This window comes from Corvus cornix, chromosome 13 (genome assembly GCF_000738735.6).
Source record: "Corvus cornix cornix isolate S_Up_H32 chromosome 13, ASM73873v5, whole genome shotgun sequence".
Taxonomy (NCBI): domain Eukaryota; kingdom Metazoa; phylum Chordata; class Aves; order Passeriformes; family Corvidae; genus Corvus; species Corvus cornix.
In genome coordinates this window covers 9,310,361-9,334,777 of record NC_046343.1, presented here as the reverse complement: position 1 = coordinate 9,334,777, position 24,417 = coordinate 9,310,361, and the positions used below count along the sequence as shown (strand labels likewise).

The 24,417-nt window shown below is 46.5% G+C and overlaps 1 protein-coding gene across 1 annotated transcript; it reads left to right on the top strand.

Moving 5' to 3' along the window:
- The first annotated feature begins 1,960 nt into the window (after positions 1-1,960).
- Positions 1,961-24,043, top strand: TGFBI (transforming growth factor beta induced). Its single transcript, XM_039559719.1, has 17 exons — positions 1,961-2,195; positions 6,470-6,568; positions 13,126-13,190; positions 14,178-14,335; positions 15,273-15,437; positions 16,155-16,301; positions 16,975-17,116; positions 17,672-17,884; positions 18,023-18,160; positions 18,400-18,545; positions 18,696-18,832; positions 19,345-19,475; positions 21,359-21,483; positions 22,374-22,476; positions 22,677-22,756; positions 23,124-23,148; positions 23,317-24,043. Exons 1-17 carry the CDS (start codon positions 2,083-2,085, stop codon positions 23,370-23,372), a joined length of 2,043 nt encoding a protein of 680 aa, XP_039415653.1. The 5' UTR covers positions 1,961-2,082; the 3' UTR covers positions 23,373-24,043.
- Positions 24,044-24,417: the final 374 nt, after the last annotated feature.

Genomic DNA, 24,417 nt, shown 5'->3' with positions numbered 1-24,417 from the left:
GAGAGAAGCTCATGCATCTGTTAACCAGCTTTGTGAGTGAAAGGGACCTTGCCATTCCCAAAACAGCAGTCTAGCACGTGGAGGCAAGGCAGGAGCCTACACCCAGGGGCTTGCCTCTGCTACCCCGTGGGATCTTTGCTGTTCTTCACAGAGAAATTGCAACTGGCTGCTGTTTTCAGGGGACTCAGCAGCTGGCAATGCCTTTGCTTGATTCCCCTCCTCTTTTAATTCCATTTTTAAAGAGCTTTAAGCCTTCCCTTGGCAAAAAATTGCAATAGCTGGTGGAGGAGGAGTTAGACCAAGGGGTCTAACTCTGGCCTGGAAAAATGCACAACCATCAGATCAGGCTTCACAGCTGAAAACCTTTTCCCAGAGCCAGGGAACCAAGTCACCCCTTTCTGGGCAGAGTGTAGATCACTCCTCTCTTTTAACCAGAGCACTGGAGGCTCATAAAATCGCCTCCATTTTATAGAGGTGCATCTGAGGTTCTCAGGCAATACTCGAGAGGGTTTAAAATATCGCCTTTTCATCAGAAAGAGCTGAGACTTCTGTTTCTTATCTTTTAGGCTGGAGTAATGAGCCTTTGCAGGTAAGATTGCATGATTTCCTACTTAGATGGAGGAAGTAATGAAACACTCCCTGGGGAGAGGAAACCTGACTGAGGAATGGTTTTATGTATTTTATCCAATAAGCATTAATGGGTTTTATGCAGATCAGATTTATTTACTGTGGGGAAAAAAAATCTTTGTAAATTTAAGGTGCTTAATATTGGCAAAGATTTTTTCTCTTTGGCTCAGTGGCTGCTTGCTGGACACATTTCAATTCCCATCCTTTGCTGAGCAGCTGCCCTTGTTGGCCACTGCCCAGTCTGCAAAGCCACAGGAGGATTTTGCAGAGATCTGTCCCTAAAGGCAAGTGGCCCCAAAGGACCCCTTTTGCTTCCCAGGCAGATTTAGGGAGGAAAGAGCCCTTCAACTTTGATGCCAGTCCAATCAGAGCAAACCCTTTACAAACACTGGGATGTTGCAGTGAATCATAGAATCACACAAAGGTTTGGTTTGGAAGGAACTTTAAAGCTCATCTCGTTCCAACCCCCTGCTGTGGGCAGGGATGCCTTCCACTATCCCAGGTTGCTCCAAGCCCCATCCAAGCTGGTGTTGAACACTCCCAGGGATGTGGCAGCCCCAGCTTCTCTGGGCAACCTGTGCCAGGGCCTCACCACCCTCACAGGGAAGAATTTCTCCCTAATATCAAATCTAAATCTCTCCTCTTTTAGTTTGAAACCATTCTCCTCTGTCCTAACACTATCTGCCCGTATAAAATTTGCTCTCTTTCCTTTTTGTAAACCCCATTTAGGTACTGTTAGGGTCTCGAACATCTCCCTGAAGCTTCTCTTCTCCAAACTGAACACCTCCAACTTTCTCAGCCTAAGATCTCCTGCTTTCGTTTGGTTTGGTATAAAGGCAGTAAGAAGGATGACCAAGGGTGACCCCTGCCAGTGCTGGAAGTGGCTGAGAGGGGGTCGACACCAGGAGGCACTGAGGGGCCTGGGGAGGCAGCGCGGGTGACATTCCCCCGGCGTGGGCTGAAGCCAGGAGAGCCCCCGGGCAGGGAGATCACGAAGGGGCTGGAGCCGGTGGGACACCCGGAGCGCGGCAGTGCAACCACCCGCCCTGAGTCCCGACTGGGGGAAGGATGGAGGGAAAAAGTCTGGATGAAGAAGAACGTGGAGATGAAACACCGATCTGGGAAGGGGGATACAGGACATCCCTTGCTGCTTCCCCCCCCCCCCCCCCCGCCGCGGCGGGACTGCGAGGCACGGACGGAGCGACGGGTGGAAAGACGGAGGGATGCAAGGGCGGGTGGGCGGACGGAGGGACGGATGGATGCCCTTCGCGGGGGGCGGCCCCTCTCCCCTCTTTCCCTCCCCTCCCGCCGGGCCGGGCCGGGCCGGGCGGCTCCGCTCCCCCGCGGGGGCCGCTCCCGCCCCCGCCCCCGCTCCGCCGCCGCATTTAACGGGGCTCGCCGCCGCCGGCCCGGCCCGTCCCGTCCCTGCCGCCCGGTCCCGTCCCGCTCCCGGCCATGGTGCGCCCGCCGCTGCCGCTGCTGCTGCTGGCGCTCGGCCTCGCCGCCGCCGCCAAGTCCCCGTACCAGCAGGTCCTGCAGCACAGCCGGCTCCGCGGCCGGCAGCACGGGTAAGCGGCGTCCCGCGGGGACGGGGAGGGCAGGGGGCAGGGGTGGGGGAGAACCTCTTTTAAACCCTTTTTTCCCCTACGTTTTCCCGACTCCCGTCGGCAGCGGGCGGCCCGCGGGGGATGCGCCCGGAGCCGTCTCGCCCGTGCGGCGCAGCCCCGCGGGGTCTTTGTGCGGGCGCGGAGGCGGCGCCGAGCCGGGGCCGCGCGGGCACCGCGGGGAGCTCTCTCGGTAACCACTTCTTTCATTTCTTTCACTTTCATCCTCGGGTAACTATTTTCTTTCGATAACTTTTCCGCTTTTCCGTCACGAAACTTAGTATTGCAGATGTCAGTTCAGACCCCTCAATGCTTCTTTATCAGTATATCCCTGTTGAGGAAAAAGGGGATAAAAATCCCTAGATTTTGAACCATTAAAGATTTTGTGGAAAGAATTGTCGCTTTCATGAATTTGTAGGGAAAAAAAGGAAAATCTCTTCAATGTCTCTATGGAGTCAGCACCAACTTACTCTTTGACAGGAAACCCCAGTCAGTCTTGGAAGTTTTCTTGACAAAAAGAATCACTTATTTACTTATAAACCTTACAAGATAAGGCCTACGGAAAAATGCATGTAGACCTTTCTTGCTTGATACACAGCATGTTATAGAGTGAGTACTTTGAGACTTCATTAATAGGCAGAAAACTAACCCAATGTTAACAACCAAGTTGTTTCCACTGTTTTTAAAATGTATTAAGAATTAGGAGTGGTGAAAGGATGACAGACCTTTCAGCTGGCTTCCATCTCTCAGGATGGTGACAGTGATTGAGTTGAAGCTTCTGTTTAAGTGCATTGCTGGAAGCAGGGTCATGAAATGCCTTAAGTAAAAAAAAAAACCTCCCAAGATTTAAATGTTGCAATTTGATACATTCTCTGGCAGGGATCCAGGTCAGAATTTATGACAAGGGATGTGCTGTTTGTATGTCTGATCAGGTACACAATCCAACAGGCAAATTCTGAGCTGATGTCTACTTGTAATAGGTCAGTAAGGCCAGAACTGCAGCGATTTATGTAGAAATACAGTGAGTCTTGTTCACCATCTCTGTGTGATGTGAAACTTAAGTAAATAGTTCTGCTGATAGCCCTGAGACTGAAGTTTGCTCAGGCTGAATAAGTTAGGGCAGCCTGGTGTAAATCAGTGCACTCATCTCTGCAGAGAGGAGCTTGTTATGTTACTCCCTGCTCAATTAACAGAGGCACTGGGTAAGATGTGACTGCAGTCCACTCTGGTGCCTGAGATCTTTGGATGACCCAAGGAACTGGAATGCCAGAACTTCCATCTGAGTTGAGATTAACCCAGTGTGGCTGATCACAGCTCTTTGCTCCCTGCTCCCGTTCTGATGGAGAGAGGGATTTATACCAAGCTCATTTTTGAACATACACGGACTTTTGACCATTGATTAATGATGTGCCAAAGAGATACAGCAACACAAAACCAGCCCAAAACATCGTGGATGTGGGGCATGTTGTGTTGCTTGCAGGAGCCAGCTCCACAGGGATGTGCAACCAGGACTGCCACCCTTTGCTGTGAGCATCCCCCACACCATCAATGCCCCCATTGAGCCGAGAGTGAGTTGGGAGGCAGAGCTTGGCTCTATAGCAAAACTTGTATGTCTTAATTAACTTTTTTTAAAATGAACCAGCTCAAGTCAGTGAGAGGAGCTGAAAAGTGTATAACGAACATTAACATTTGAAAATGAAAATGTGGGAGTGCTCTCCCCAAACCCACCCAGCTTTGTGGGCACAGCGTGATGCTGGGGAGCTCCATGGCCAGAGTCCTTGCATCCTTACATCTGGGGCTGTACATTAAGTCCTGCTCTTCTCAGGCTCTTCCCAAGGGCAGCCCCTGTCCCAGCAGCTCCCAGCTGCCGCTGCCAAGCAAAAGGCATTGGCTGAAGGGGAACAATAGGCAGTTTTATCCTGGAGTCAGAGCGGCTGGCTGGGAACGGCATGGCAAAGGTGATGAACTCCAACGAGGAGAGGGAAGAGTGTTGACAAATTCATTTTAAGCCAGACTGGGCAAGGAACCAGAACATGCAATGCGGGGAGCCGCTACTACAGCGTGCCTGCAGGAATCGTTGATAACACAGTCCTGAGCAGGGATTTTTCCACACTGAGGAAAAACTGGAAAAAGGTTTTCTCCCATAAGGCAGGGAAGGAGGAGCAGCCCCACAGAACTGCAGGGAGGAGGGAGCAAGGCAGTTCAATACTGTCCTGGAGGCACAAGGGTTTTCTTGGCAGGCTGCTGCTGGGGATGCGGGGGAAGTGATCAAACAAGTCCTTCAGTAGCCAGGCTTGTCAAGATGAATATTAGAGGGATTGTCCACTGCCGTCAGCCAGACGCTAAAATCGAGGCAAGGTTTGGAATTTCGATGTAATTGGAACCATATTTCGGCACGGCGGGGCCGGGTGGCCAAGGTGGGCTGAGTCAGAGAGCACAGACGTCTCTCTAAGTGATGATTTGGCTTGGAAGTTGCTGAGTCTGGGCCAGTTTGCACCAGCTGAAAGTTTGGTTTTGTGATTTCTAACTTTTTTTTCAGTAGGTTCTTGCTCCTTGTTCCCTGCCTTATATACAGAAACTGAATGAAATCCTTTCATGAAGAAACAAACTACCATTACTGGATGTGGCAGTAATGAGGGAAACGATGAGCTGAGTCCCCACAGGTCCTCTCTTTCCCCTCGGGGCAGGATGAAGGTGCCTGGGACACGCAGGGTCGGATGCTGCCTCCGCAGGGCCCTGTGGCAGCCACACCAACAAAGGCTCATTGAAGGCAAGCCAGGCTCCCGCGGAGGCTGGCACTGGAGCCAGCCAGCATACAGGAGACCCTCAGGTTAACTCATGCTAATGATGGGCATGCTGGCCCGTTTCGGGATGCCGCTGAAAAGCAAGCACGGCCGCAGGAGGACTTGGTGGTTGGGCTGCAAACTCTGCTTTTGTTCGTTTTGGGGGGCAAGCAGGCAGTGCCTCGGTCAAACGCAGCGGGACACAGGCTTCTGCCTGTTCTCCTGAGCAGATCAACAAGACCTTCACAAGAGCATCTCCAGACTCCATTCGGAGTTTCGTTTGTGCAAATGAAAACTCCGCCTTGGACAGCACAGAGCACTTCTGACAGGCTGAAGTGATGATTTATGCATTTTGCTTAATTATTTGTTTTCCCTTCATCTGCTTGGCAGCCAATACTGTGCATACTTTTGGTGATGCTGCTGCAACTGGGACATGGTGTTGGAGTTGGGAATCCAGCCTCGGCTGGGCTAAGCTTCCTCAGCTTGCTTGGACATTTGCTACACCTCTGGTCAAGCCCAGAGGCAGTTGATGGCCTTGCAACCCAGATCCATAAATCATATCTTTTGTGCTGACCATGTTTTGCCTACACATGTGGCCAGGGTTGCTGGCCACAAACCACAGAGATGGTGAGCCAGGCAGAGCAGAGAAATGCTGTGCTGGCCAAACCAGCAGCAAGGAAACTCCCAGCTCCAGCTTGACCACATCTCTGCTCACGGTGATGCCACTTCTTAGAAAGCTGAAGAGCTGCAGTCAGCTCTCAGCAGGGTTACTCACACATGGAACACCAACCACCAGGTGTTTTGGCTGAACAGGAGCTCTTGGTACCTTATGGGCTGATACAGCGGCTCTTGATCTGTGCTGTCATATCTGGTGTGTTGAAACAGGGGAGGGCAGTGCCACTGCTCCTCCTCCCCTCATTCAGCTCAGCATCCATGTTCAGAATTTGCTGAGTCTATCATACGGCAAAAGTTCTGGGTTTGGTGCAAGCCTGTAGGCTGATAAATATCTGTCTTACCTTTTTTATATCCTAGACAATAAAATAATGGTTTCTTTTGGAAGGATTTGTATTATTACATAACTTTCTGAGGCTTTAGCTGTGATCCCGAATTTTAAGTAGCTGTTCACCATGGAAATTCTGAGCAAAGTATTTTTACTTGATTTGTTTACGTTTTGGTGAGAGGTGGAACATGGAAAAAAGTCAAGAATTTGCGTTCAGTGAAGAAAGAGATGCTCTGGCAGAGTCAAGAGAGATCTCTTTCACTGCTTCCTCCATTTAAGGATGGTCATTATAGGCCTAAATTGAGCAAGTTGACCTGCAGCTCTCAAGGTTTCCTCCCTTGCAATCCCAGCAGGGCTTTTCAGGCACTGTCAGGTGCGGTCTGGCTCTGTGCTGGGGGTCAGCATTGAAGGAGAGAGGCTTACAGGACCCTCTTCTGCTCTGTCATTTCTTGCAGCCCTAACGTGTGTGCGGTGCAGAAGCTGATCGGCACCAACAGGAAATATTTCACCAACTGCAAGCAGTGGTACCAGAGGAAGATCTGCGGGAAGTCCACGTAAGTCCCTGAGTGCCAGACAGGGTCTCCCCAAAGACCCTGTTGTGGAGGTGGGTGCTGGCTGGGAGAAGCAGACAGCAGCTGTGGGATGTCAGAGCCCATGGTGTGGGTGTCACGTGTGTATGTGTTAAGAATTACTTTAGCTTTTTACCCCCTAAGAAATACTTGTTTTTCTAAAACACTTTGATGCTAAGAAGAAAAAGTGCCATGTAAATATAAACCCTGATGGTTTATTCTAATTGCATTTCTATGTCTACTTATATAGCTCTCAGTGCTGTAATGAAGTGTGTACCAGATGTTTTCTAGTACTTAGCCCTGTCTGTCTCCATGATAGGTTCAATGCTGCCTAAATTTAAGAAATAAAAAGGGGGAAAAAAAGGCAGCCCAGAGTTGATGGATATTGGAGAGAATGTAAAATTCATCTCCATCTGTTTGCTTTGGAAGGGAAAACAAATAAAAGGAAAGATGTGTCAGCTTTAGCCAACACTCTGATGACTCCACCAGGAAAGTTAATCAGACTTGCAGGCCAATTCCACGTCTAAAATTGCAAACAATAATATTCAAGTAGCTGTTTCATGAAGAATCTGTGTGAGCAGCCTCGGGACATTCTTTTGAAAGATGCAGTCAGCAGATAATTAAGGCTATGCATGCTTGACTATCTGCCAGGCTGTAGAGAAGGAGCGGGGAATCTTTTCCCTTGCTGTAATCCAGACTGGACTTTTGGACACACTGGCCCACAGCACAGACCATCACAACACCCAGGGTCAGTGCAAAGATTCCCTGAGCAGTCCTGGCTGTGGGATCAGAGCTGTGGGCCAGGTGTCGTCCTGGATCTGCAGGGTCAAGAACAGAGAGAAGAAAATCATCTCACGTGTTTCTCTTACGGCTCAATGTAAATTGGAATTAGAGCTATAGCAACATGCTGCTCTTTACTGCAGATTTGGGTTGCTGTCATTGGTGTAGCTGGGACACCTGGCCCTTGGGATTCATGTCTGGTGTTGGTGTGGGGAGGAGGCAGGCAAGCCAGGAGTCACGGCTATGCACAGCTTTTGGCTTTCATTGTACTTCACATGAATTTGCCCTAAGAAGGAAAGTTCTGTACTTCAGGAGGATGTATTTCTGGATGTACCATGTAGTGTGCACATACCATTGTTTTCCTTATGTCCAACTGTCTTAAAAAAGGAGAGGCAATAATGTAAAAACAAGCAACCAGCCCCCCTCCCCTTAATTCTACAAACACAAAAATTTGGAAAGGCTTAACTTGGGTGATTAGAGTTCCGGCTGTCATCTTGGCTGAATAATGGCCTTCTTGACATAAAATGGACAAGTTTATGGCACAGCAATATGGTCTCATCATTGCCTTTTCTGATAACAGAGTAGCTTAGTATGCCTCCAAAGAAAACACAACCCAGCTGTGGATGTGGGAGAGTTTTCAGTGCTGTAGTCACTGAAAGGCAAAGCAGTCCAGCCATGGATTTCTTTAGCTCTGAAGCAAATGAGAAACTAACCTTATGTAACCCAAGTGTGCAGCCGTATTTGGCACAAACAAACTCATCCATCCGCTTATCTCTGGGAGGAGGTGGAATAACTGGCATCTGGCAGTATTTCATGATTTCATTTGAGGAGATGGGGTGATCTTTTCTACCTCATTTTCTCTGCTTTTACCCAAGTGTCTCACCCAATGATGCATCACTGAGAGAAAAGCACACAAACCATTAACCTGCCTGTTAACCTATGAGGTAATCTTTCCGTTATCCACGGAATTTGCTCACTATTCTTTGTTTTACATCATCTCCACAATGGGTGTTATTGTCTTCTCTCCTCCCAGTCATTCTTGAGCCTGGGCCCTGCTTTCTCCTTTAGCAGTGCTGGTGCAGAACAAAAGACACATGCCTTGACTCGGATTTTCCGGAGGGCCCTGGGACAGCTCTGATTACAAATGTTTGCTTGTGATGGCTCCCACTGGACGTGGTGTGCCTGGCATATGGAAGCAATCAGGAGTCATTTGGGCTATAAAGGACATGATGCATTGTGCTGTAGCAGTCAAATTCTTTCAGCAGTGTCAGGAGTCTGATGGTGTGCTGTGCTCAGGTTCCAGAGCCCAGAGAGCAGGTGGGCACAGCTGATGGTCCTCAGCATGGACCTCCAAACTGGCCCCTTTTGTTGGACTGAGCTGGTCTGTGAGAGGTTTTGAGAATACCACATACCCTTAAATGCCAGAAAAAGTCAGGATTTGGCATGTTTGTCATCATAACTCTGTGGATCCAGCCTTTGCTTGGGATCTGTACTCAGCAGTCCTCTCCTAAAGCTGTGTGCGTGGTACTCTGGTTGGCAGGGGGATCCCTTCCATCAGCATGGGCATTTTCTCCTCCTCCTAAAAGGTTTTTCCCACATGAGAACAGCAGTCCCGGGGAGGAGACACTTGACCCATCTCATCTACTTCACATTTGACCTGGCTGTTATCCTCCCTATTTGCTTAAAGTGTCAGTGGTGCCACAAGCTGTATGTGTGTTGCAGGTGAAAATGCCTGGCTCTAGGATGATAGTTTTGACTGCTTTGGTTTCTTTCCTTTTCCAGCTCTGAGCACTGTTTCAAACAGGTAGTGGGGAGGGAGGTCAGTGACAACTGGCAGGAACTACCAAGGAGCAAAGCTGAGCTCCTGCAGAGCTGGTTCAGAGCAGACAAATTCATCCCCGAGCAAGGAAGACAGAAAAGGCTGCAAGCCTGTATAGGATAACTTCACTCGCTGTGGAATGATCACATCCTGCATCAGGCGGCTCAGAGTGACTGGAGCAGCAAGGAAAGCCAGCCTGAAAAACACAGACGTGCTTGGTCTTTAGTCTTAGCTCTGTGTGCCTCACCTTTGTGCTGCTGCTCCAGGCTGAGAGGGCTCAGACCCCTGGGCAGCAGCAGGTGCTGTGCTGAGCTCCTCCGTGGCTGTTGGCAGAAACAGAGGTTACACCTCGGTGGGGAGACTCTGGGGCTTTGTAGACTTGATGCTTCTGGCCCACAGGGGTGGAGTAACTCCACTGGGGCTGTTTGTGCACAATGGAAATTTTAATTCATGCATCAGAAGAAGACTCCTACCTCTTTATCTGCTTTTTTTTTTTCCTTTGTTTTTCTCTACCGAAATATTGGCTCACACAGTTACAGAGAAATTAAGTAGAGGATTTATGTAGAGTTTTTATCGTTGCTGATGAAGTGAGATAAGACAGTTGGCAAGAATTCTGACACTGCTTGGATTTCAAGGAGCACTGAGACAAAATTGTTTTGGTAATTAGGTAATTTTCCACTGTTGGTTATTCCAAAGCCAGAGAAATAGTTCATTTAGAGTATCTTTTCATCATTTTGCCTGTGTATTTTATATTTTTCTACCTCCCTTATGCACTGGACTCATTATTACAGAATTGGGGTTGCAATGGAACACATCCCCACACAATGTTTTGTCTTGAGAATGAAAAGACAACTCATAAATTCTGGTTTGGATTACTTTTTGAGGAATAACCCATTAATAGATTCCTTTTTTTTTTTTTCTCTTTTAAATTAACTTTCCTTTTTTCATGTCTGATGCACTTTCTTCAGTTTAGAAAAAGATTACTGGCACTTATTTTACAAAAACAAAACATATGGGCTTTATTACAGGAAATTATTACAAATGGATCTTTTTCCACTAATATATGCCTAAGCTTATTTTTATTACCTTGAAAAATGCACTTAAAATTTAATTTCAGCTCCTAAGAATGCAACAGCAGTGGAACAATGACTAATAAAAGCCTAAACTAAAGGAGCTTGCTTCTACAGGCAGACACAGATAGACATTTAAGAAATAGTGTTTCGAAACCAGAGGCTAAAAAACTATAGATTTGTCTTGAAATTACTCACTGAGGAGGTCAGGAAGTTGTGGTCAAGGCATTGCAGAGTGGATGACAAATGCTCTTTGTGTTAGGGCAGTGCTGATCTAACCCACATCGCTGGCATCCGCTGTGTCCCGGTGGATGGTCTGTGGCCACTGAGCAGACAGCAGAAACAGGGATGCACAGGGCAATTCCAGAGGCTTTTGTGCAGAACCCACTGTGTGGAGCAGTGGCTGGGAGGTGTTCAAGGGAAGTACTCCTCCCTGGGCAGCAGTCTGTGGCTCCGGCCCAGCTGGAGCAGAACGTGTCAAGAGCAGCCTCCCTCCCCCATGGGTGTGTAGGGCACGGCAGCACAGAGGTGCAGAGCATCCTTCTGCCACGGCCCTGATGCTCCTTTCCAAGGGCTGGAGGTGGCTGCAGGACCAGTTGGGAACATGCCCTGGGCCCACCCCTGAGCAACCCCTTGAATGGTGCCTTTGGGTGGGCTGGGTGGTCTCGTGCTTCCACCAGCCATGGGAGGCCAAATTCCTGAAGCTGAAGCTGTGTTTAATAACCATCATCTCTGGCTCCTTGTAGGTGCCAACCCTTGGCTGAGCACCTCTGTGTTCACCTGGCCCTTTGCAGCAGTTTGCCAGTGCTTGGAATGGTGATGTGCCAGGCACATACCAGGTGGTGCTGAAGGTCACCTTCAGTGGGAGAGTGAGACAGGGGACTTGAGGGAGTCCCTGCCCAAGTGGAGCTCACCCCATTACTGCCTTGGTGCTTCTTGCCATGAGCAAGCATCTTCCTGCTGGAGATGCCCACAAACCCACTGAAAAGCAGGAGATGCAGTCTTGGAATCTCAGAATGGCTTGGCTGGAAAGGGACTTCAAGCACCATCCAGTTCCACCCCCTGCCATGGGCAGGGACACCTTCCACTGGACCAGGTACCTGCATCCCTTCCCAGTGCCCTCCCCTCCTGGCAGGCACCTGGGGGCTGGGGCAGCCCTGACCCAGTGTGCCACAGGCTATGTTCATCCATGTCCTGCCCCTTTGGAGCAGCTCATTAATCTCCAATTGATCTATAAGTAAGGCTTTTAAAGCCTTCGTCAGCACTCAGGAATTATTTATGCTGAACTTTGGAATGATTTCTCTTTAATCAGTTCTTCATCTTTGATTACAGGTCTGAACCAAGGGAACTGTCTAGACTGGATTTAGTTTCTAGGGTGAAAAAAAGAAAAATTGGAGGTAGGGGAGGGAAGTGGTGAGGGAAGAAAGTGTGTGTTTCCAATGAACACGAGACAGGGGGGCTGGGAAAGTGGAGCAGCAGGGTGTTAAGATCTCCAGTAGTCAAAGGAAGGGATTGCTTTAGGCAAACTCTTTCCCACATGGAATATATAATGTCTAGACAATCAGTCTGGGTTTGCTTTGTAATTCTCTTAGGAAACCGTGACACAGAATTTATTTGCTTCTGTCACAGAAAAGCAGGTATTTGTTTCACTTTCTGGCTCTTAATTACCCTGAAGAATTCCCTATTAAACCCCAGGCATTTCCACTGTTTGTTAACAGTTTTAAAATTATGACAAATATCTGAAGCTGGAGGATTTTCCTCTCCATTTGAGTGAGTGTGCTGAGCCTCAGCAATACAGCATCCTACTTGTCTCAAATCCAGCTGGGAGCACAGAGGAAATCTTTGGGAGGAACACCTATTCCCTGGCTCTCTCAGCCTATCAATCTGGTGGCCTTACTCCTTTCACACCAAGTATAGAGCAATAGGTGAAAGAATCCCCTGGGAAAAATAAACAGGCAACTTCTGGATTGATTTTTACTGATTTTTTTTCCTTTTTCTTTTTGCTTTTTTTTCTTTTCCCTGTTAATACCAAGCCATGTTCCCTCAAATGGCCACCTTTGAGAATCAGATGATTTGTTTCCCATTGATCTGCAGATGATGGATGCAGTTTTCAGGGAGCTCTGGCTTATTTAGGATCTGCAAATCGGCAGGACAGCCCAGGATGGTGTCTCTGACCCCTTTGGTTTTACTGGGCGAAAGTGCTTCCAGTCAGAAGGAAGTGCTGCTTTGAAGGTGCTCACATGGACACAGCTGTGCCTGGCTGCCTGTGGATGCACATCCCACTGCTGGTGAAGTTTCTCCTTGCAGGGCTTTTCCCAAGTCCTTGTGCCAGTGCACATATCTGAGAACAGGGTTCTCCTTTCCCTCCAGGTCTGTCTTGCGGATTTTGCCATAAGTAAGCAAATAATTTCTGGTGGTGGACTAAAACAGGGTGAAATGAGAGGGAAATGCTTGGCTGGTTTGGTCAAACAGCCACGGTGGAATTGCGGGTATTGGCTGAACAGTGATGAGATGTGACAGCAGCAGTCAGCCGAGGAGATCCCCAAATCCCGTGGGAAATGTGCCCAGATGAACCAGCACTGGCAGTCTTGTTGGGACTGTGGAATCAGTTTCCATCCACTGTTTGTACAAAGTCTCCTGGAAAGTGTGGTTTTGAAAAGAAATTGTGTCTGCTTTTGTTCTGTGGAGAAATTGGCAACATGCAGCCCTGAAGGAGATAAAAAGTGTGGTTTGTCTTTTGCTGAAGTCTGTATTTCTAATGAAGAGTCTGCTTGGAAACATCCCCAAATATGGATGGACCCAGAACTGTAGCAAACAGAGAAAAAGCAGCAAGATACTGTTGGTTAATCTGCCGTATCCATCTCTTATTCCAGGGTAATCAGTTATGAGTGCTGTCCTGGATATGAAAAAGTTCCTGGAGAAAAAGGCTGCCCAGCTGGTAAAAATATGTTTGACATTTTTTAGACTTCTTAAAATTATACAGCTGCCTAGTAAAGGGAAATGTTAGAAAATTGCTCAAAGTGGATTTGATTTTTGCAATTTATGTGCTGTATTGCCATGAACAAGTCCAAAATGGACTCGGTGGAGGACTAGCCAAGGGTCAGATCAGCTCCAAAGCATGCTAAATGTTCCAGACAACTTAGAACCTTGGATATAATTGAACTTAATCGAGCATGAGAGGGCCATAGGGAACTACTTATTCCAGCAAGTAATATATCTATATTGGCAATGCAATGCAAAGGAATGATAGAGTAACAGACAGCTCTGCCAATCTCTGCTCATTTTTATTTTCACAGATTCATAGAATGGTTTGGGTTGGAAGGAATCTTAAAGATCATCTGGTTCCAACCCTCTGCCATGGGCAGGGACACCTTCCACTATCCCAGGTTGCTTCAAGCTTCATCCAACCTGGCCTTGAACATTTTGGCAAGCATGGGGTTAGCAAAATCACATTTAGTTGATATTGGGAGGGAATTAACTGGGTTTATTGAAGAAAGCCATATTCTGCTTTTGCTTTTGCTTTTGGTACACTTCCTTCCACAAAAGTCTGATGCCTCCAAGTTAACCACATGGGCTGGTGCAGGCGGTCAGTGGAGACTGAGACCAGCAGTGTCCAGCACCAAATCCCAAAAGCCTGAATACAAACAGGATTGTGTGAAAGCAATCAATATCTTTGCTTGCGTAAATCCCATCTGTATAAATCCAGCATAAGTCCATTCAAACTTGCAGAAATGCAGTAGATCCTGGATTACACTGCTGTAATTGAGGGTGAAGCAGTCAGGCTATGATTATTTATTATCTAATTAGTGAACAGATACCAGTCCCCTGATGTGCTTCATTTCCCCAAGCATTCTCACCAGCTATGCTTTAATTCAGTCAGAAGAATGAATGATGTTTCTGGGAACTCAACCTTCTCTTCTTTCAGCTCTGCCACTTTCAAACATCTATGAAACCCTGGGAGTGGTTGGGTCTGCCACCACACAGCTCTACTCCGACCGCTCCAACCTAAGGCCAGAAATTGAAGGACCCGGAAGTTTTACAATTTTTGCTCCCAGTAATGAGGCCTGGGCGTCCTTGTCTGCTGTAAGATAATTCCTCTGCTTTCTCCTCTTCCTCTGATTTTCCCTAGTGGAAATCCAGCTCTGCAGGGGTCTGGCAGGATAGACATAGCACTGATAGAAGAAGGACTGTGGATTTCCAAGGCGGTCCATCAGCTCCAGAGCTTCGCTTCTGAAGGATCCCATCACTAGAGAGATGTGGATGGAGAAATCCCCTCATTCAGTTTTCCCTGCCTGTTGCTATTAGAGATTGCATTGAGACCTGCAGCAAGAAGCTTCCCATCCCTTTCCAGTTTTCTTGTTGACCCTTACATTGCCATTCTGGTTGTTCTTAATTTGTACAAATAGCCAGTCCCAACTGGAGCCCCGGTAATTCCCACGTGAGTGTTTGCCATGCTCAATTAGATGTACATTTCCTTTACATTCATTTTCATTTTCTCACTCTGTGTCTTGTGGTATTTCTACTCCTGAAATGGTCACTGCTGTCAAGCTGGTGCTCCCATCCCAGTTTAGCATCCCTGTGAACAAGAACAACTACTCGGGCAGGGAGGAGGGATATTTTTGGGTCTCCCCACTGCCAAGCCTCTGCCCCAAATGCCCCAGCAGAGCCCCTTGCAGGGATGATGCTGTTGGGAAAGGTCTTTTGGTATGTTTGTCCATGGCCCTGTTGTCTTACTGCTCCTTTCAGTGCAATCATCCCACTCTGGAGCTGCAATCATCTCTTTGTCTGCCAAGTACTGAGGGTGTCAGAGCTGTTAGCTGCTTTCCTAAGGCAAAAGATAAAGGTTTGAGAAAGTTGAGCACTTAATTTACACAAATGGCATGAAGCTGAGTGAATCACTTAATATTCATGCCCATGCCCCCACCCTGGAAGCACTCTGGGTGCAGCCAGACCTCCTGGTCCTCTCTAACAGCTGCCTAATTGCACTCAGTACTGAAAAATTGATTTTTCTGGTTTTCAGGAAACTCTGGATTCCTTAGTCAGTAATGTTAACATTGAGCTGCTCAATGCCCTCCGCTACCACATGGTGGACAAACGGGTCCTCACAGATGATCTGAAACACGGGACTACACTGAACTCCATGTACCAGAACCTGCCTATCCAGATCCACCACTATCCCAACGGGGTAAGGCACTCACAGAGTCAGAGTGGCTCAGGCTGGAAGGCACCACAGTGGGTCATCTGGTCCAACCTCCCTGCTCAAGCAGGGGCATCCCAGAGCACTGGGCACAGGATCGTGTCCACATGGTTCTGGATATTTCCAGTGAGGGAGACCCCACACCCTCTCTGGGAAACTCGTTCCAGTGCATGGTCACCCACAGTAAAGAAGTTCTTCCTCATATTAAACCTACCCACAGCATGCTTGCTTTTTGGCTGCCTTGCAGCTCCTACACTGTCCTTGTGCCTCCAGGACTCCGTAAGGCTTAGGTTGATCTAAGTATACATATTTTGTATACTTAAATCATATGATTTAAGATACATACTTTGAAGGAGTTGGAAAGAATACTTATAAGCAGATGGTTTCCTCAATGCTGTTGCAGGGCAGTTGCCCATGCTGCTGTGTAACTGTGCTTGCCCAAGTATTGGTTGTGGCTTATTTTATTAGTCTTGTGGGTAGACAAAAACACTGATGATTTTCAATGCTCTTTGAACATTAAATATTTCAAACATTCTTGATAGAACTTTCTCATTCTTGATATGTCTTTTAAGGAAATCACATTTCTGCTCTTGCTGATTAAATAAAATGCTCACTGCATTTGAAATAGAAATAGAAAAGCAGCAGAGGGTGCTTGACCTTCTGGTTTTAGTGCATGAAACACCCCATGGCTCATTCCCTCTGCAGATTGTGACTGTGAACTGTGCCAGGCTGTTGAAAGCCGACCATCATGCCACCAACGGAGTGGTTCATGTCATCGACAAAGTCATCGCCACCACTACCAACACCATCCAGCAGATCATTGAGACCGAGGACAGCCTGGAAACCCTTCGGGTGAGTTCACACATGGGTGCTCCAGGTCTCCTTAAAGATGCTCAGTCACCCCACTCCCAGTGAATTGTCCTGAAGAGCTTTGGCATTGTCTTGGGCTGACCCTGGAGCTGCTGATGAAATCCTCATACCAATGTAGCTCTTTTTGCTTTAGGAAGAGAAGTGTTTGCTATCAGTGCAAGTAGGGTTTTATGACAGTAATTGTCACGCTTTGATGTCTGTTCAAAAAAAGAGATAGACTGAGTCTGTCTCCTCACTCTTGTGGGGGAGTCTCAGCCCTAGGAGGCATTAACTGTTTTAATTTGATGTGTCCTGATTTATTTGCTGAAAATGCACAGGGGATTTACAGTTAGCCAGCTGTGGGTTCTGATCTGAATTATTCACTGGAACTACTGTGACCCTTTCCAGGCATATCTGGGTATTCGAACTAGCTCTCAGTCTTGCTAAAAAAAAAGGGCTCTTGTGCTCAAATTTCTGGAACACCAGAGAACCATGGGGCTGGGTCAAATTTATAAGGGGACCAAAGTGCTGAATGAAGCTATTCAGGATTTTTTGTAAGTCCTCTGAAATTATAAAAGCCTTAATAAGTCTGGCCCTCAGTGTGTGCCTGGACAAAGTTTCTAACCTTTTTATTCTGTCTGAATGTGTTTTACCCTCTCTCCTTATTTCTCCAAAGACTGCTGTGGCTGCATCTGACCTCAGCAGCTTGCTGGAAAGCGAAGGCCAGTACACACTTCTGGCTCCAACCAATGAAGCCTTTGAGAAGATCCCACGAGAAACACTGAACAGGATCCTGGGAGACCCAGAAGCCCTGAGGGGTAAGTGCTTGTTTACTGAGGCCATTGAGAGACTGAAGAGTATTTTTCAGCTCTTCTAAATTTTTTTCTCAAGGACATCTCAACAGCTCCTTGATACACTCTGACAACAGCTGCAGTAAATAGATGTGACAGAGTCTATCTTTTTTAACTGGACAGCCCAGAGCCCTTTGGTTGTAGATGTGGCAGAAGGAGTGGCATCCAGGTATGGATGAGGGAGCTGAAGCAGTCCCTTGTCTGAGTTTTCTTTTAACACTTTGTGTGGTGGTGATTTCTTTTGATCCAGCAAGATGCAAGAAAAGTAGTATCTAATCAGTGTAACTTCCCCTGGCAAGTGAGTAGAATACCCACATGAAGACTTTCGAAGTTGGCAAAAGTGTATAAAAAGTGACTCTTTTTAGGCATTTTATTTCACAGGCTGTGGAATTAAAATCAGCACAATTTAAAATGACTGCATTCTATGGAGTACACCCTGGCCATTGAACAGGATCCCTAAAAGCTGCCATACTTTCATAGCTGCTTTTTGCAGCTCACGTAAGACACTCGCCTCTCTCACAGACCTGCTGAACCATCACATCCTGAAGTCAGCCATGTGTGCTGAGGCCATCATCGCTGGCCTGACCATGGAGACTCTGGAAGGAACCACCTTGGATGTGGGCTGCAGTGGGGAAGAGCTGACCCTCAACGGGAAGCCCATCATTGCCAACAAGGACGTCCTGGCAACCAACGGCGTTGTACATTTTGTTAATGAGCTGCTGATCCCAGACTCAGGTACTGGTGCCTCTCTGCATCTTTCTTTCTGTTGCCTTTCTTTTGTCTATTTTTCCAAGGAAATGCTGGATTTAGAGGGCACAGTGATGAGTGGATAGCCTTTAATGCAAGGCTACTATGTGTTGCTTTTCTTTTCAGCTAAGACTGTGTTTGAGCTGGCACAAGAATCTGAAGTTTCCAAGTCTACAGACCTTTTCAGACAAGCTGGTCTCAGTTCTCATCTAACTGGCAGTGAGCAAGTGACCCTCCTTGCCCCAGTGAATAATGTGTTCAAAGGTAAACCACAGATTAAATCCCTTTCTTCTATCAGCTTGGGCCACAGATCTCCTTCAAACAGTCTTCAGCCAAGTTTCAGTGCACAAGTATGCAAATCCTCTCTCAAATGCCTCGAGGCAGTGGCATCTAGCTTTACAATTTAAAACTGATGTGGGTAATACTCTGTATTTGAATGGTTTTTAGTGTCTCAATAGTCATTTTAAGTGGATCACTGGTTCTTTTCATACTCTTTGCTGCAGATGGACTCCCCATTATTGACAGCAACATGAGAAACTTGCTTCTGAACCACATTGTCAAAGACCAGCTCTCCTCTAAGTATCTGTATCATGGACAGAAACTGCAGACTCTGGGGGACAAGGAACTGAGAGTTTTTGTGTACCGCAATGTGAGTCCTTCCCGTGTGCTGAGTGATGCTCAGTGTTCTAAAGTTACAGCTATCGTGTAAAAAGTGTAAATGGTCATTGTGGAAAGTGTCAAAATCTCTCTTTTGAAGCATATTCTAATGAAGTCTTTTTTTCTGCAACTGTGTTTGCAGAACCTCTGCATTGAAAACGCCTGCATTGCTGCCCATGACAAGAGGGGAAGGTTTGGGACCCTGTTTAGCGTGGACAAAATGTTGACTCCACCAACTGGCTCAGTGATGGATGTTCTCAAGGCAGACCATCGCTTCAGGTGACCTTTCTGTGCTTCCCAAGTGCCAGTTAGGAGCAGAAGAGCTGCCAAAGCAGTTTCTATTTATTATGGGTTGTAGTCATGACAATGTGTATGTTTTTTTAGCATAGAAAGATCATCCAAAACCATGATCTCTCTAAATTATAGGGAGTGAAACTTCAAATAATCCTCAGCCAACTGTGAGCCAAGAGTAAGTGGTTCCCTTAATACCATAAAAATCTGGCTCTGAAGCCATCTCTGCCCATCAGGTCCGTTGTGGCCAGACCTCTCTGTCTCCCCATACCATTTGGTCCCCATGGAGTCAGCACTCCCAGGTTCCTTTACCATTGCTCATATGTTCTCTTTGGACCTCACAGGCTCATTTCCTTCCTAACCCTCATTTTGGTTATTTGATTTGCTGGACTGCAGAGGGGTTTCACAATTGTAACTTCCCAGCTTTCTCTTGAGCCCAGCATGCAGTTGACCAACACAGTGGTTTGCGGTGAAGCATTTGATGCATGTTTGCTTTGCAGTACGTTGGTGGCTGCAATCCAATCTGCAGGTCTGACAGAGAACCTGAACAGGCCGGGAACCTTCACGGTGTTCGCTCCAACAAACGAAGCTTTCCGAGCCATGCCCCAGGGGGAGCTCAACAAACTGATGGGTGAGCATGTCTAGAACATTTAGGTGGCGAGCTGCTGTGTGTGACTGCTCTGATACCTGGAGGAATGGCCAAGTTTCTCTGCTGTATCTCATTCTTTGGCTCTGTCTGTTGGAAGCATGAGCTTCCTACCCAATGGATTTGCATAAGCAGAAAGCTGAGGATGCACAGAGTGGCACTGAATTCCCCAAGTGGGGTTTATAGTGCCTATATTCTTGGAAGACATGTTTGTAGTGTGTGTCACAAACTCACTACGACTTCAATTTGGCTGTGCTGGTGGTGTAAGCGAGATAACTCACAGATGTTTCTAAAGGAACCAGTGAGGTCTCTGCCCTTTTCAAGGATGAAAGAAGTGAGAATGTGACTCTTGACCACACCAGATAAGGGTGTCTAAAGAAAGTTTTGCAAAGAGAAGACATGATCCACATACAGCCTCAAGTTACACTGTCTGAAATTTAACTACTAAAAGGCTGGGGCTCTTTCTCCTTCTACATATGCACGGACAAAGCAGAAGGTCCAGTCTAATCCTGGGAAACCAACAAATGTTCCATTCTAGCTCAGCTGAAGACCAGTATCTGAAAAGCAAAGGCATGCAGGCTGGGTGTGGAAAAAAGCATGGGAATGTTTAATAACTCCCTTCTGGATAAGCAGCACAATCTTTTATTTTGTTCATGTTGAAAACTGGTTGTGGTTGGAAACAATGTCAGGTATTTGAATGTAATGTCTTCTTGCATTAAAACCCAGCCAAACATTGACGTCATAATTTGGGAAGCATCTGCCCATGGTAGCTGGTTATCCTTTTAAGTGCAGGGATGTGGAACCAATAATATCAGTCCAGTCTTATGCTTAATATATAAATATTTCAGAAGTGTTTTGCAGCCATTGTAAATGGCTGCAGGAATGAAGATTCCCAGATGCAGACACTTCAGATATTCTTTTCTCACACAAATGTTTAGCTTATGCCTCTGATGAAGAAGTGGATCATGCTGGTGAGGGCGTGCAGAGTGAACTGTGGCCACCCTCGGAAAACCATAATGGAAAAAAGCTTGCATACAATCCTTGAAATCATTGAAAGAAAAGGTCCCCCTGGCTGAGGGTGTTGTAGATGGAGGCCACCTTTGCACTAGCTGTCTGTAGTGCTTGTCAGTGACCCTGTCTGTCTGTGGGGCTTGTCAGTGGCCCTGCATCCTCTGAAGGAGAAGATGAAGAAGCGCTGCTGGCCCACTCTGTGCATGTCACCGCCTCTTCTGGAAAACAGCTGGTGCAGGAAAAGCACCTTATCTTCCTAAAATCTGTTTCAAAGCACAGCTGTATGAGTAGAGACTCAGTGGGATGGTATCAGGGCGTCAGTCCATGAGACATTAGTGTCATTTCTCCTGCACTTTTCCCCTCCCTACCCAGCTGTGAGGATTGTTGCCAAGTGACACTGGCCTTGGTGACATTTGAAAATACCAGAATGCCCTATCTGCTTCTTTATTTCACATGGGTCTTTCCCTACCCCATCCCAAACTTCCTTGGGAAGTGAAAGCAGCAAGAGAAGCAGGTTAATGCTGTGCACAGTGAGAGAATGAGGGATGAAAACTCAAGAAAGAGGGAATTCATGTGTAGGGCAGGCTTGGTAGCTACCAAGGTGGGACATTGGGAGAGTGTCCTTCTGGACTTGTTGGGATCCTCACCTGCCCCGGCAGGAATGGCCTCAATGCCTTAACCAGGTCCTTCTGCCAGGTTTTTGGTTTTGGTTTGTTTTTTCAATTTTACATTGGTTTTTTTACACTTTCAGGAAATTACGGTGTTTTCCATGTAATTCCATTCCAGCATATTTCCAGTGAAATATGGGAAGCAAGTGCTGATACTGGTTTGTAGATGTAAATGTTTTCTTCCCCCAGGTAATGCCAAGGAGCTTGCCAACATCCTCAAGTTCCACGTGGCTGACGAGATCCTGGTGAGCGGCGCGGTTACTGCCCTGGTGAGGCTGAAATCCATGCAGGGAGATAAACTGGAAGTCAGCATGGTGAGTCACCTCAGATGGGGTTCTGTGGTCAGCAGGGCTGTCCAGTGTTTGTCCATATCAAGGACCAAAGCATGTCTGTGCTCGTGTGGATGGTGGGGGAACATCTCAATGTGTGCACAGTCCCACCAGTGTTTGCTGGGCTGTACTGGAGGGACTGTTGCCATGTGTTTAACAAGCTGGAAGAATGAAATGTGGTTTGCTTCAGCTTTCTCCCCAGAAGACCAATTGTAAATGATTTCCAGGAGCTGCTATAAATTTAACCCTGAGTCATGGGGGGGAAGCATAAATAAATGAAATGAATAGCTTGTTCAGCTAACATATCTCTTTTTGTGTAACAAAAATGATCCCTGCGTGGCCTCCCTTAGCACAGCAGGATTTATTTAGATATATAATTTCATTTCACAAACTCTATACTACATTAAGAGAATATAGGATCCTCTACTGAGGAAAAAAATAATTTCAGAAAATAAGTAATCATGGCCCACTCTATGCCTAAGAAAACACAGGACAAAAATGAAAGGGACAGTGTTTCCAGGTGCACTGAATTGGCCAACATGCATGCTAGACTCTTCCCATGTCCAGTCCTGCTCTGCCCTCTCCTGATCTCATCTCCACAGCCATCTCCCTGGCAGGTTGCTGGTGGATATGCTCTGCTGCCATGGGACAGCATTCCCAACCCGTGCACTGAGGAAGTCCAAAGCCTGCAGCCATTCCAGGACAAACTGCTCAGGCTATAATTTGTTTTTATATTCTCCTTAATTGGCAAGAGGAATGAAAATGCCTTCAGCCATCCAGTAAATGAATGAATGCAAAGTGAGGGCTTTATTAATAACATTGGAAATAACAGAAGGTTCTCATCTGCTTTTCTATTTTTTTCTTTTACTGAACAGAAAAACAACGTAATACATATCAACAAGGAGCCTGTTGCTGAAAGTGATATCATGGCCACAAATGGTGTCATTTATGCTGTGAATTCTGTCTTACAGCCACAGGGTAGGTCCACGGTGAGAAATGTACAGAGCCAAGCCTTGTTATAGCAAAACGCCTTTGGGAAGGATTGGGGACACAGGGCAGTTGCTTCAGTTTGGTGAGGAGGGATTAGTCTGTTGTGGGATTTTCAACAGAAAATAGTGGAAGGAAGCAGCCTGCATGCTCTGACTAGTATTTCAATGCTCTCAATGTCCCACCCTTAGCCTCAAGGCCACAAGAAAGAGGTGATGAGCCTGCAGATCCAGCATTAGAAATCTTCAAACAGGCATCTGCTTTATCCAAGGTAAAAGGGAAAAATCTCTCAATGTAAAACTGCCAAAATTAAATTTTTGGTAACAATGATTGGAGGATCATTTCATATTCATATGCTGACTTCCAAGGAAAGTGAGTGTATGTGTTTCATAGAATGATCTTCTTGCATGATTTAATAATATAAGAAATAATACATTTTTCAACACAAAGCCTCAGTTTGCAGCATCCTGTGAATGTAACCTTGGCATGGTACTATTATATATCAGCTTCCAATAATGAAGAGTCACTCATCCATAGTTTTTGGAGACTAAGGATAAATATATTGATGTGCAAACTGTTCTTATGGCTGTTGGAGATTTGTTGCATTTATGTAAACCCTGTGTTTTGTTTCCCTGCAGGTTTCTCAGAGGAATCCTCGACTAGGTAAAACAACTTCTCCAGCTCATTTCTAATTTCTACTGTGTCCCCCATCCTTTCAAGAGGGGTTTCTCCTGTTCCCTTGCTCTAAGCAAGATGTAGCATGGCTGGGAGGAGAGGGGGCAGGGGGATGGTTTGTGTCTGTCCCACCCAACTTGCTCTTCTCCTTGGCAGCACCTGTCTACTCCCGGATACTGGCGAGGATGAAGGAGAACTCGAGTGGATTCTGAGCCCATCGTGAGCAACCACAAGTCAGTGCCTCCATCCCATCCACTCTGGCTCACAGCTGAAGAAAAGGACAGAACCGTTTTTAAAAACCAAATATCACCCTCAAATTTATTTTTGTTTGCAATGAAATGGATAGGAAAAATGAAAAGCCATATATATATGTAAATATTCTAGGACCATTTTTATTTGGTTTTGACTTTAAAGTTCCCAGACCGAGAAAATGTTTTGAGGTTGTTTGTTTTCATTTTTATTTTGTTTCTTTTTTTAATAAAAATTATTCACTAATTTTCAATTTCAGATATACCCCGTTTTGGGCTTGATAAGTACATCCAAGGGCAGGTGCCTTTTTTTTTTTAAACAAGTATGTCCTTCCTTCTTCCCTTGGATTTTAGAAGTCTTCCATGAAATTCTGAATTGAAGGCTTTTATCAAAATTCTCTCTATTGACATTGAGAAAATTGCATAGTTATAAGCTATGGTTTGAAGCATTCTCTTTTTTTAACTGGGTTGGTTTTTTGATGCCTATGGGTTATAACTGTGCTGCATTTTGTTCACGAGATCTGAAATGAGAGTTCTCCCTGGCTGAAGCTTTCCAGTAAATGATCCATTTTTAATAATGGTTGTTTTTTAATAAAAATTAAAAATAAAATCAAAAATATAAATATGAAAGGTGATGACAGTGCTTGGTTGGGTTTTTGTTTGGTTTGAATTGCCTGATGGCACCAGGTGGTCAGACCTGAGCACTGGGAAGGAGGGGAATCAGATTTGGCTGGATCAGCTGTAATAGGTCTAATAGTTATCTGAGTGGAATGGCAAAGCATTTCTCCTCTCTCATCCTGGCCTGGGATCATTTTTTGCTGGTACTTTCATGAGCAGTCACTGTCACACACTCCAAGGAGCACAGGGCAGCCATGCACATCCCTCCCACTGGCTGCTCAGCCACCTTTGCTGGCAGCTGGAGCTCAGTGCCACATCCCGAGCTGCCAGCAGCATTTACTCACCATCATGGCTTTATATTCACTCCCTGGTAGTTATTAACTTGGTGAAA